Source organism: Panulirus ornatus, chromosome 63 (genome assembly GCF_036320965.1).
Source record: "Panulirus ornatus isolate Po-2019 chromosome 63, ASM3632096v1, whole genome shotgun sequence".
Taxonomy (NCBI): domain Eukaryota; kingdom Metazoa; phylum Arthropoda; class Malacostraca; order Decapoda; family Palinuridae; genus Panulirus; species Panulirus ornatus.
This window is the reverse complement of record NC_092286.1, coordinates 21,256,785-21,270,822: the sequence shown is the minus strand read 5'-3', so window position 1 is coordinate 21,270,822 and position 14,038 is coordinate 21,256,785. Positions and strand designations below refer to the sequence as shown.

General features: G+C 43.8%; 1 protein-coding gene across 22 annotated transcripts in view; it reads right to left on the bottom strand.

Annotated features, from left to right (window-relative positions):
* Positions 1 to 14,038, bottom strand: part of para (sodium voltage-gated channel paralytic) — a 534,209-nt gene that overhangs the window by 44,029 nt on the left and 476,142 nt on the right. For all 22 annotated transcript variants that reach the window (XM_071656463.1, XM_071656459.1, XM_071656474.1 and 19 more), the window contains 2 exons: positions 4,002 to 4,150; positions 450 to 749 (listed from right to left, as the gene is read on the bottom strand). In XM_071656463.1, coding sequence (XP_071512564.1) covers positions 450 to 749; positions 4,002 to 4,150 — 449 coding nt within the window. The remainder of the gene's footprint in view (positions 1 to 449; positions 750 to 4,001; positions 4,151 to 14,038) is intronic.

Below are 14,038 nucleotides of genomic sequence, written 5' to 3'. Positions count from 1 at the left end.
AATAATATGGTAATCATTCATGTTCTGTCGAACCCCAGCACTCCAGAAGGCGACAAGGCTATCAAAGTCTAAGAGGAACCTGTAAGTGAATAAGGGTGAGCGTTATATACGGATATTTATATATATGTATATATATATATATATATATATATATATATATATATATATATATATATATATATATATAGATATATACATTCATTTCCTAACATCATATAATCGAAGAGAAAGAGGAGTCACACAGAAGCAATGGTAAAAGATGACCTGAAAAGACGGATATACAGACGAGGTGAATGCACACACGCAATATAAAATCGCCCACTTCCATACTCGCAAAGACACACACTCACTCACACACAGACACACGAGCGTAAAACTCCCTCCTCGTACGGTCGAATTAGGTAATTACACCCACACCCACCCACCCCCTCACTGAGGCAGGAACTCACCATGACAATGAGGAAGTCAAGCCAGCACCAAGCGTTCGTGAAGTATTTGGCGAAGCCGAGGGCGACCCACTTGATCAACATCTCAATGAAGAATATGACGGTAAAGATTCTGTCCATGTAATAGAGGACATCTTGAAGGGCAGGTCGACCTTTCAAGTTGACGTCCTCGAGAGCCAGGGCGAGCGAGGACAGGAGGATCATGGTGATAACTGCTGTCTCGAAGTACTTGTTCTCGATCAGTTGGTAGGTTTTCAGTCGCAAGTGGCCCCAACCCTGCCAGAAGGGCGACTCTGGATCTCCCTGTTCGATTAAAAAGAAAAAAAGAGGCTCAAATTAATACAGTGGTGCTGAGGCTTAAGGAGTCTAAGTCTCTTTCGTTTTCGGTTTCCCCAAGTGGTGATTTGGTCCAGTGTGTAAGCAGTGGTCCTCTTTCTACCCACGCTGAGTGGTGGGCATTTACCTATGGTGAGTTCTATTTCCCATGCACCCACCCGCCCCTTCCATTCTGATAAACTGTAAGTCCCTCTGCAAATTCAGTGAATTTTCACTTTGAGTCAATTACGGCCCCTATTCTTAATATCATCGGCAAAATGAACCTAAAGTCCCTGGTTGTCCCCATCTCCCAATCGTTAATAGATATAGAAATATAAAGAAACAAAAGCGGTCCCAAGATTGACCCTTGAGGAACACCATAATATCCCAGCCCAATGTAACTCCTGTGTCAGTGAGCTACATCCTAATCATTTACATACAACACAGCCCCCGATGATGGCCTGTACCACTACTTTTCCTAAGCTGTGCCACTCGTTTTCTAAGCTGTGCCACTCGTTTTCTACGCCCTCGTTCGTGATCGACTTTGTCAAAAGCCTTACTTCATATGAACAGGAAAATTTGGACTGGATCTCTGGACCGTGCCATTTGGTGTGAGGCTGAGAGGGATGAGGCGTAAATGAGATATACAGACATCATGAGAGCTGTATTGACATAATGAGACGTTAGAATGACATGGATGACAAATCATGAGGCAATAAGAATCAGGTGTATCATGAGACGTTAGAATGAGATGGTGTGATGGGACACTGACCACACACCACAGGTAATGGGACAATGACCGTACACCACAGGTAATGGGACACTGGCCGCATACCACAGGTAATGGGACACTGACCACAGACCACAGGTTAATGGGCTACTGACCACAGACACAGGTAATGGGACACTGACCGCACACCACAAGTGATAGGACACTAACCGCACACCACACGTAATGGGACACTGACTACAGACAACAGACACAGGTAATGGGACATTGACCGCACACCACAGGTAATGGGACACTGGCCGCATACCACAGGAAATGGGCCACTGACCGCACACCACAGGTAATGGGACACTGACCACAGACCACAGGTTAATGGGCTACTGACCACAGACACAGGTAATGGGACACTGACCGCACACCACAAGTGATAGGACACTAACCGCACACCACAGGTAATGGGAAACTGGCCGCATACCACAGGTAATGGGACACTGACCACAGACCACACACCACAGGTAATGGGCCACTGACCACAGATCACAGACACAGGTATTGGGACACTGACCGCACACCACAGGTGATGGGACACTGACCGCACACCACAGGTAATGGGACACTGACCGCACACCACAGGTGATGGGACACTGACCGCACACCACAGGTGATAGGACACTGACCGCACACCACAGGTGATGGGACACTGACCGCACACCACAGGTAATGGGACACTGACCGCACACCACAGGTATTGGGACACTGACCACAGACCACATGTGATGGGACACTGACCACAGACCACAGGTGATGGGACACTGACCGCACACCACAGATAATGGGACACTGGCCGCATACAACAGACACAGGCAATGGGACACTAACCACACACCACAGGTAATGAGACACTGACCACAGACCACACATCACAGGTAATGGGACACTGACCGCACACCACAGGTGATGGGACACTGGCCGCACACCACAGGTGATGGGACACTAACCACACACCACAGGTAATGAGACACTGACCACAGACCACACATCACAGGTAATGGGACACTGACCGCACACCACAGGTGATGGGACACTGGCCGCACACCACAGGTGATGGGACACTAACCACACACCACAGGTAATGAGACACTGACCACAGACCACACATCACAGGTAATGGGACACTGACCGCACACCACAGGTGATGGGACACTGGCCGCACACCACAGGTGATGGGACACTAACCACACACCACAGGTAATGAGACACTGACCACAGACCACACATCACAGGTAATGGGACACTGACCGCACACCACAGGTGATGGGACACTGACCGCACACCACAGGTGATGGGACACTGACCGCACACCACAGGTGATGGGACACTAACCACACACCACAGGTAATGAGACACTGACCACAGACCACACATCACAGGTAATGGGACACTGACCGCACACCACAGGTGATGGGACACTGGCCGCACACCACAGGTAATGAGACACTGACCACAGACCACACACCACAGGTAATGGGACATTGACCGCACACCACAGGTGATGGGACACTGACCGCACACCACAGGTAATGAGACACTGACCACAGACCACACACCACAGGTAATGGGACACTGACCGCACACCACAGGAGATGGGACACTGACCACAGACCACAGGTGATGGGACACTGACCGCACACCACAGATAATGGGACACTGGCCGCACACCACAGGTAATGGGACACTGGCCGCATACCACAGACACAGGTAATGGGACACTGACCGCACACCACAGGTGATGGGACACTGACCGCACACCACAATTAATGAGACACTGACCAGACCACAGACACAGGTATTGGGACACTGACCACACACCACAGGTGATGGGACACTGACCACACACCGCAGGTGATGGGACACTGACCACACACCACAGGTGATGGGACACTGACCACACACCACAGGTGATGGGACACTGACCACACACCACAGGTGATGACGTGGGACACTGACCACACACCACAGGTGATGGGACACTGACCACAGATCACAGGTAATGGGACACTGGCCGCAGACCACACACCACAGGTAATGGGCCACTGACCACAGACACAGGTATTGGGACACTGACCACAGACCACACACCACAGGTAATGGGCCACTGACCACAGACACAGGTAATGGGACACTGACCACAGACCACACACCACAGGTAATGGGCCACTGACCACAGACACAGGTAATGGGACACTGACCACACACCACAGGTGAAGGGACACTGACCGCACACCACAGGTAATGGGACACTGGCCGCATACCACAGGTAATGGAACACTGACCACAGACCACACGCCACAGGTAATGGGAACACTGACCGCACACCACAGGTAATGGGACACTGACCACAGACCACAGGTAATGGGAACACTGACCGCACACCACAGGTAATGAGACACTGACCGCACACCACAGGTAATGGGACACTGATCGCACACCACAGGTAATGGGACACTGACCGCACACCAGGGGCACTTGACGTAACAAGCCTCCTTGAAGCAGTCTGATGGGTAATCGAGCGCCACGTCACTTCCTGTGTCCATCATAGGCCCTTCTCCTTGCTCATCCTCTTCCAGTAACTCTTCTTCCCCGCTGGAACCCTGGAAATCTGGAAGAAAACATTGGCGTTGATTTGGGAGTCTCCGCGGGTTGATGGGAGGGCGCGGGGGGCGGGGCGGTCTGTGTGTGTGTGTGTGTGTGTGTGTGTGTGTGTGTGTGTGTGTGGCTGTGGAAAGCGCGAAGAGAATATGACTTATACATGGCTGCGGGTAACAAGGGCGAGAGGGGGGTGACCCTTATATGACCTTAAATTGGCAGGAGGTTGGTGGTGTGGTGGTGGTGGTGTGGTGGTGGTGGTGTGGTGGTGTGGCCTCCTGCAAAACACACCACCAACAACCACCCATCCCCAACACACACACACACACCTCCACCACCACAGCTGCTTACCAAGCTGCAGGCGATGGGCCGAGAGGAGGAGGAGGAGGAAGAGGAGAAGGAGGAGGAGGAGAAGGAGGAGGAGGAAGAGATGGTTGAGGGCAGCCAATGGGAGAGAGATGGGGGTGTGGGAGGGGGGTTGGTTGGTTGCAACAAGAAAGAGTGGCAGCATATACAACCCCAGAGGAGAGGGGATGGGGAGGGGGAGGGGGTGGGGAGCGCGGAGGGGGAGAGGGAGGGAGTGTGGAGGGGGAGGAATACAAGGGGAGGGGGGAGGAGGAGTGAGCGAAAAGAGTGCAAAAGGAGGTGTGTTTTTTTCTAAAAAAAAAAAAAAATAAATAAAAAACATTAAATTCATGGGTGCGATTTTTTTTTTTTTTTTTTTTGGGTAGGATAAGTTTGAATGCCGGTGTCTTACGGCTCTTGTTTCAAATGGGAGAATGAGAGAGAGAGAAAATAATAATAATGAATTAAAAAAAATGATAAATAATATGCTAATCATTATCCTTGAGGTCTAATTAGAAAAGAAATCTTGAGATTTTTTTTTTAATCTAATTCCTCAACAAGTTGATAATGTAGTCACTAGCCGTTAGATAAGCTTTAATTTATAATGATATAATTCTGGTTATAGATTTTGGGTTTTGCCTCCACAGTCGTTCAAACTTGTCTCAACTGATCCATAACAAAACTATATATATATATATATATATATATATATATATATATATATATATATATATATATATATATATATATATATATCACAAGTTGGAATACTGAGTTCTAGATATTTACGTATTGTACACTCTGCAACAGAGGCCACTGAGTAACAATAGCTTAGCATTTTACAGAACGACCAGACAAAGCCTTACTGCATTGCTTCAGGCAGCCCTCAGTAATGACCTATAAGACTACTTCAGATAACCAAGTGATTAACCATTACACACACACACACACACACACACACACACATACACACAAGCATAAGGCCTCAAATGTCTTCAGGTTATCTTTTTTTGAGAAAAAATCCATTTTGGTATTTCTGTTGCATCTTAATTAAAAAAAGTGAGTGGAAGACTCTTACATGAAGTGGAAACATATTTATCACTGTCAGGTTGAAACTGAACATAGTAAAACTCATTCCAAAAAATAATTGACAGAATATTATGGCGTTACATTAACTAGCAAAGGCCTGTATGAGCTGGGTAGGCCTGTACTGATCCATCTCTCCTCTCTGCTATAAGTTAATTAGGTCATATAGCTTACTGCCAAGTATGTGTGTAGCATAAGATAGGACTGCTGTTCTCTCTGTAAACCTCAATTACTGAATCTGTTAAGCAAAGTCTTTAAAAAGCGGAGACAAGGACTTCAAATAAGCAGTTCAAGGCTTGGATCAACACTACTAGACCAAGTCTATCAACTCCTGAGTGGCCGTACATACTATGTGGTCACGTATCTCTTACTGAGGAAGCGCCTAAGGTCAATATAAGAAACTCAGATTAATTATAATAATAAAGAAAAAATAAAGCTGCTGAGGTTATTAAAGTGTCTCCTGGTGGACAGTTTGGCGAGGTAAGAATGCAACATGGTTGCAATCCCCAGACCCAGGTTGGCTCTCAAACCCACCAGCCTTGACGGACTGAAGGCTCGTCACAAAGCTCCATCTGTCACAAAGTTCCATCTGTCACAAAGTTCCATCTGTCACAGAATATCAATCTGTCACACTGCTCTGAGGCTGTAACACTGCCTGTTCTGTATAGACACGTGAAAGCCTGTGACGAGTAACTTTGTATGGAAAAAAAAACTGACTCTCATTTTGACAATGACATATCTAGGGATCCCTTCTCCCAAAAATGGAGTGATCTTGATCATAATGACAAGTTTCTTTGTTTGTTTGTTTTTTTGCATCTGGCTGACTGACTGTTTAACTGGGCTTCAATAATTTATAGCAAACAAGGCCCTCCCCCCCCAAGCCTGTGGTAACTGGTGACTGCAGAGGGGGGGTAAGAGGATGTGACCCAGTGTGGACAGCAGACTGGGTCTGGTTGAAGACCATTGCATTGTTAACGGGTACAGAACAAGTCGGCTGACCACACTTGATCATATGGCTCCGTCCTCAGGCCTCTAAGTGTGAGGTGGCGTGTGTCATGCAGGGAATATAAACAGCTTTAGCAATGAAAAAACACTAAGTAACATTATGGTCAATCGGCAACTTAAGTTTAGGACGGCCTTTAAACCTACATTGGTAAATTGTACGATGGTGTCAGACAAAGATACTCAGCTCAAGGAAGATTAGGAAGAAAAAAAATATACATATATATATATAATATATATATATATATATATATATATATATATATATATATATATATATATATATATATTTTTTTTTTTTCTCTCTGGTTTTGTTCTCATAGACACCAGACACTGATTGGTTAACACAGAACACCATCACCAAGAGTAACAGAACTAAGATGGAGAAATGGTAGAAGTCCATTCCATAAAGTTCATGAAAATTTTTATCTTTTTTTTTTTTAAAGAGGAATTCTCTTCTGGGGTGGAGTAGGAATGACAAAGAAAAAAAATAAGAGATGGAAGTTCTCTCCTGTCCACAGGCCATGACTGCAAGAAAATGGGAGACGGGAGGGGAAGGGGGGCCCCTTTGCAATGCTTGCAGAGAATTGCAACATCCCTTGGAGGGTATTGGAAAAAGGAGGGAGGGATGGGTGATGGGTGGGTTTGGACAAATGTCAAAAAAGGTGGGGTGGGGGTGGAGGAGGGGGTCCCTAATGACTCCTTGCTACACAAGGGAAGGTTAGAAAACATAGCAGAAGTACATATCCATGAGCACATGACGAGTACCTACGAAGATGATGTCAAGTGTGAAGATGGTGTGACAAAAAAGAGGAAGGAAATGGGGCGGAGGGTGGGTGGTGGTGGAAAGATAGTAATAAAAGAAATTTAAAGTGATAAGAAGCTATACTGAAGGTTGGGAGGGAATGGTTATACTGCAATGTTTACAGATAATACTATTGAGTTAATGAGAGTACTTTAATAGCAAGGCCTAGCAAGAATATATATATATATATATATATATATATATATATATATATATATATATATATATATATATATATATATAGGAACTGGTAATGCCGAACTTCCTAGTGTGATTAGGAAATGGTGATGAACAACACAGAGGTTGCCACTTGACATAGCCCACTATCACTCTGCTCTCTGTACTTGTTGTGAGGGGGCTCCTCCTCACCACAACGGCCACCTCACATGGTACTAGTGATCACTGACGAAAACACGACGAAGGGGAACTTGGAAAATGAAAGGAAGAAAAAAATGGGGTTAGAGAAGATGCCATATGTCTGCTGGCCACTTTACCATGGCAATGGAAATGCCACATATGTACTGGCCACTCTACCATGGCCATGGAGATGCCACATATGTACTTGCCACTCTACCATGGCCATGGAGATGCCACATATGTACTGGCCACTCTACCATGGCCATGGAGATGCCACATATGTGCTGGCCACTCTACCATGGCCATGGAGATGCCACATATGTGCTGGCCACTCTACCATGGCCATGGAGATGCCACATATGTGCTGGCCACCATGGCCATGTGGACGCCACATATATGCTGGCCACCATGGCCATGTGGACGCCACATATATGCTGGCCACTCCACTGGTCACATATCCCAAGAGAATATTCATCAACAAGCATCGAACACGGGTCCAAGTGATGCTGGCGGGAGATCGTAATTTACTGACCAGGAAGCGACAGAAGCACTGGTTGTAATGACCTCCTTGGTTGTAATAACCATTAATGAGACGAAATATTAATGAGGATGGTAAAGTTATCATGAGGGGCGATGACTGTGTGGTGGCTAGCGTGGATGAGTAAGGCAGAGGGCACTGGCTATGATGAGTACGGCAGTGAAGATAATGATGAGTACAGCAGTGATGGCAATGAGGGTATGTACAACAGTGATGACTGATGAGTAAAACAGTGATCAAGATGAGTAAATGACTGAAAATGATGAGTACAACAGTGATCAAGATGAGTAAATGACAAATGAAAATGATGAGTAGAACAGTGATCAAGATGAGTAAATGACAGTGAAAATGATGAGTAGAACAGTGAAGCTGAGGGATACGATTCACGATATTTAAGATGAGTTCAACACTCATCAAAACTGTGAGTACTGCATGAGTAAAGTACGAGTAAACAACACTCATCACAACTGTGAGTACTGCATGAGTAAAGTATGAGTAAACAACACTCATCACAACTGTGAGTACTGCAAGAGTATGAGTAAACAACACTCATCACAACTGTGAGTACTGCAAGAGTATGAGTAAACAACACTCATCATAACTGAGTAAAGTGACGTATGAGTAATGGTGTCAATGGTGAGAATTATGAGTAGATGAGTCATAGTGAATGGTGATCATATGAGTGTGAGTACACCAGTGATGCTAATGGAATGTATGAGTGAAGTGTTCATCAGGAGGGTTGTTAACACCACGTCACTGATGATAATGGTCATTTTGTAATGATAAATGAACCTAAATGATTTACATGACCTAAATGATCTATATACACACACACGTATTCAGAATGGGTCATACTGCTTCCGCAGGGGGCAAGACAGTTTCTTTAATCCTCCTGGGGCACAGACAAGAAGGTCGATTACCAGGAAGAAAGCATAGGCGACTTGTTCTTTACCTGCAGACCTAACGAACCAAATGCTGTACTGCATTGTATGGGGACCCGAGTGTGGGAAGGTCAAGGGAATGGGGTCAAATTCTGGACAGAGAGAGAGAGAGAGAGAGAGAGAGAGAGAGAGAGAGAGAGAGAGAGAGAGAGAGAGAGAGAGAGAGAGAGAGAGAGAGAGACGTGGGCACCTGAATAACAGAACTAAACTTGGAACAAAAGCTGGGTGAACAGTATGGTCAAAGAACACGACGGAGAACACCATGTTCAAGTATGTTGTCTAACTCCTGGAGAACAGGTTAATTATGGCTGCAAACGAAGGAAAATGGGCAGGAATAATGCTAAGATTTGGAAAAGAAAATGTACAGTACAGTGGAATGATGATGACAATTGATATATATATATATATATATATATATATATATATATATATATATATATATATATATATATATCCCTGGGGATAGGGGATTAAGAATACTTCCCACGTATTCCCTGCGTGTCGTAGAAGGCGACTAAAAGGGGAGGGAGCGGGGGGCTGGAAATCCTCCCCTCTCGTTTTTTTTTTTTCCAAAAGAAGGAACAGAGAATTGGGCCAGGTGAGGGTATTCCCTCAAAGGCCCAGTCCTCTGTTCTTAATGCTACCTCGCTAACGCGGGAAATGGCGAATAGTTTAAAAGAAAAAAAAAAAGAATATATATATATATATATATATATATATATATATAGGTGTTACCGGACTCTGCTCTTGCATAAGGTTACAGTGTCCGCGAGTGAAAAGACACGTTGGCGAGGCTGGAGCAATGGGAGTAAAATCTCGTCAAAAGAACTTCTCATTCCAAAGGAGTCCACTGTACACAGTTACTGGATGCGGCGTCGCCTTGGGGTGCAGAGGCCTATGTAAAGGAGGGATCCTGGAGTAATTATATATATATATATATATATATATATATATATATATATATATATATATATATATTATCCCTGGGGATAGGGGAGAAAGAATACCTCCCACGTATTCCCTGCGTGTCGTAGAAGGCGACTAAAAGGGAAGGGAGAGGGGGGCTGGAAATCCTCCCCTCTATTTTTTTTTTATTTTCCAAAAGAAGGAAGAGAGAAGGGGGCCAGGTGAGGATATTCCCTCAATGGCCCAGTCCTCTGTTCTTAACGCTACCTCGCTAATGCGGGAAATGGCGAATAGTATGAGATATTTTTTTTTTTCATACTATTCGCCATATATATATATATATATATATATATATATATATATATATATATATATATATATATATATATATACATATATATTGTCATGGGTAAAAGATAACCATATAAACTTATTCGATATATATATATATATATATATATATATATATATATATATATATATATATATATATATATATATATATATATATATTATATATATATATATATATATATATATATATATATATATATATATATATATATATATATATTCAATTACGTGGCGCAATCTTGTCATGGGTACAAGATAATCAAATAAACTCATTCTATATATAAAAAATAATCATATAAACTTATTCTATATATATTCCATTACGTGGTGCAATCTGTCGCTCTCCTAATGTATAAAGATGCGTACGATTAACCTGTGTTTTCTTTGAAATCGTACCAGAAGTTTACAGTCGACTGTATAACAGTTTTCGTCATTCACTGCTCGCTTTCTCAACGGATACCAATCGGGTTTCTGCCATCACTAAGTCTACATTTCGCAGGGTTTTGGAGCATTTGATTCAAAAACTTAATCTATTGGTCTCCTACCGCCGTTGTGGTCATCTGTTGTTAGAATTTAGTGTTTTCTTTCTCTGTTACGAAATGCAGATTTCATCATGCAAAACTCTCTCGTTTTCTGAACATTGTTCCGGAAGATATGAGAAAAACCTGCCAAACCAGTTTGGACGTCTTATTGACCAGTTCAGTACACAATGACTCTTGCATCGTCTTCCAATGACTGACTATGTTTGCCTAAAGTTCGGTTCGTATGTATATCAAAACACGACCGCCGGATGGACTATGTCTGGAGAAAACGCAATGCTCAGAAAACACTAATTCTGAAAATGTTTTTTTTCTCTTACTATAATGTAAACATCTTATTGTTGCCACTATGATATCAGGCTCTTCTGAAAAGGGACAGATATCATTTCATAGTATTTCAGGTCAATAATTCTGCTATCATCAGTATATACATAAATTACATTTCGCTTGGGCAGACATGATACGTGTGTCAAGCAATTTGCTTGCTCGAACAGGGTGGAAATGGGAGGATAGGGGGGAGGGGGGAGCAAAGGTTTTCTAATTGTCTGATGTAATGTGATGGGTTTCCTTTACCTCGGACAATGACACTGTGATTTACATGTGGTCCTCGAAGTATACAAGGGGGAAGAGGAAGGCCCATGTAGAATTTGGAAAGGATTATCACCCTGCGGAACCCCAGTGTACAACATGAGTTTAAGAAGTGGCCTTTATGTGAGCGACTTTGGCCTGGCCTGTTGGCTACAGAAGGGTAGTGCCAATCACACTTGGTAACTGTGTGGGAGAGCAACTCCTGCTTTGGCTCATGTGTCTTGTTACTTATACTATGCGGGAAGGGGGCGTTTGGGCCTGGTTGAAGCCTTCTGAAATGCGCAATGTCAGGCCTGCCATGTGGCAGTACAAATGGAAGGTCTAAGATTACATTTGGGTGGGGAAGAGCGAGACACTTAGCTCGATTTACGTTTTGAATTACTTTATCATGAAGGTTTAAGAGTATGGGATGGCTGTACTGTGGGGTATGAGTAGGAAGAAGACAAAGGTTTCACACTGAAGGAATCCAGTATGAAGAGAACGACCTTTGGAGTAAATGGAGCTGTCTCTCACAAGGATAGAGAGACTGCTGGGGCTAGAGGACGAAGAAGTTCCTGTAAGAGACTTTTACTGTCTCTTAAAAGGAGGGGATTACCGGAGGAGGATGACATCAATCACACGAGCAGTAGACTGGAGGAGGTGGATGACATTTAGAGAAAGTGGAGTGAATGTGTATGGAGGACCAGAGGAATGGAGGAAAGGCGTCCGAAAACCGACCAATTAGACATGAGTCCCAAAGGAATGGAAGAGATGCGTCTTGATCAAAGGGTGGTGTAAGGTAGGAAACTAATAGCATGAAGAGGTGTGAGGTGTAATTTGCATACTTGCAACTTAGTTGCGACAGCATCGTCCACAGGAAATTACAGACGTATCTCTCGCTTCTTAAACACGAAGACCAAGGAAGAGACACACCACAGTATATATATATATATATATATATATATATATATATATATATATATATATATATATATATATATAATCCCCTATCCCTGGGGATAGGGGATTAAGAATACTTCCCACGTATTCCCTGCGTGTCCTAGAAGGCGAAGCGGGGGGGCTGGAAATCCTCCCCTCTCTATTTTTTTTTTTTTATTTTTCCAAAAGAAGGAACAGAGAAGGGGGCCAGGTGAGGATATTTCCCCAAAGGCCCAGTCCTCTGTTCTTAACGCTACCTCGCTAACGCGGGAAATGGCGAATAGTTTGGAAAAAAAAATATTGGAGAGGATCACAATTTTGCGCATGAGCAAGATATTCCTATGAGTCCACGGGGAAAATGAAACACGATAAGTTTCCAAGTGCACTTTCGTGTAATAATCTTCCCTGATGATGTGATTATTACACGAAAGTGCACTTGGGAACTTATCGTATTTCATTTTCCCCGTGGACTCATAGGAATATATATATATATATATATATATATATATATATATATATATATATATATATATATATATATATATATATATATTATTATTTTATTATATTATATTATACTTTGTCGCTGTCTCCCCGCGTTTGCGAGGTAGCGCAAGGAAACAGACGAAAGAAATGGCCCAACCCACCCCCATACACATGTATATACATACGTCCACACACGCAAATATACACACCTACACAGCTTTCCATGGTTTACCCCAGACGCTTCACATGCCTTGATTCAATCCACTGACAGCACGTCAACCCCGGTATACCACATCGCTCCAATTCACTCTATTCCTTGCCCTCCTTTCACCCTCCTGCATGTTCAGGCCCCGATCACACAAAATCTTTTTCACTCCATCTTTCCACCTCCAATTTGGTCTCCCTCTTCTCCTCGTTCCCTCCACCTCCGACACATATATCCTCTTGGTCAATCTTTCCTCACTCATTCTCTCCATGTGCCCAAACCACTTCAAAACACCCTCTTCTGCTCTCTCAACCACGCTCTTTTTATTTCCACACATCTCTCTTACCCTTACGTTACTCACTCGATCAAACCACCTCACACCACACATTGTCCTCAAACATCTCATTTCCAGCACATCCATCCTCCTGCGCACTACTCTATCCATAGCCCACGCCTCGCAACCATACAACATTGTTGGAACCACTATTCCTTCAAACATACCCATTTTTGCTTTCCGAGATAATGTTCTCGACTTCCACACATTCTTCAAGGCTCCCAGAATTTTCGCCCCCTTCCCCATCCTATGATTCACTTTCGCTTCCATGGTTCCATCCGCTGCCAAATCCACTCCCAGATATCTAAAACACTTCACTTCCTCCATTCAAACCTACCTCCCAATTGAATTGACCCTCAACCCTACTGTACCTAATAACCTTGCTCTTATTCACATTTACTCTTAACTTTCTTCTTTCACACACTTTACCAAACTCAGCCACCAGCTTCTGCAGTTTCTCACATGAATCAGCCACCAGCGCTGTATCATCAGCGAAC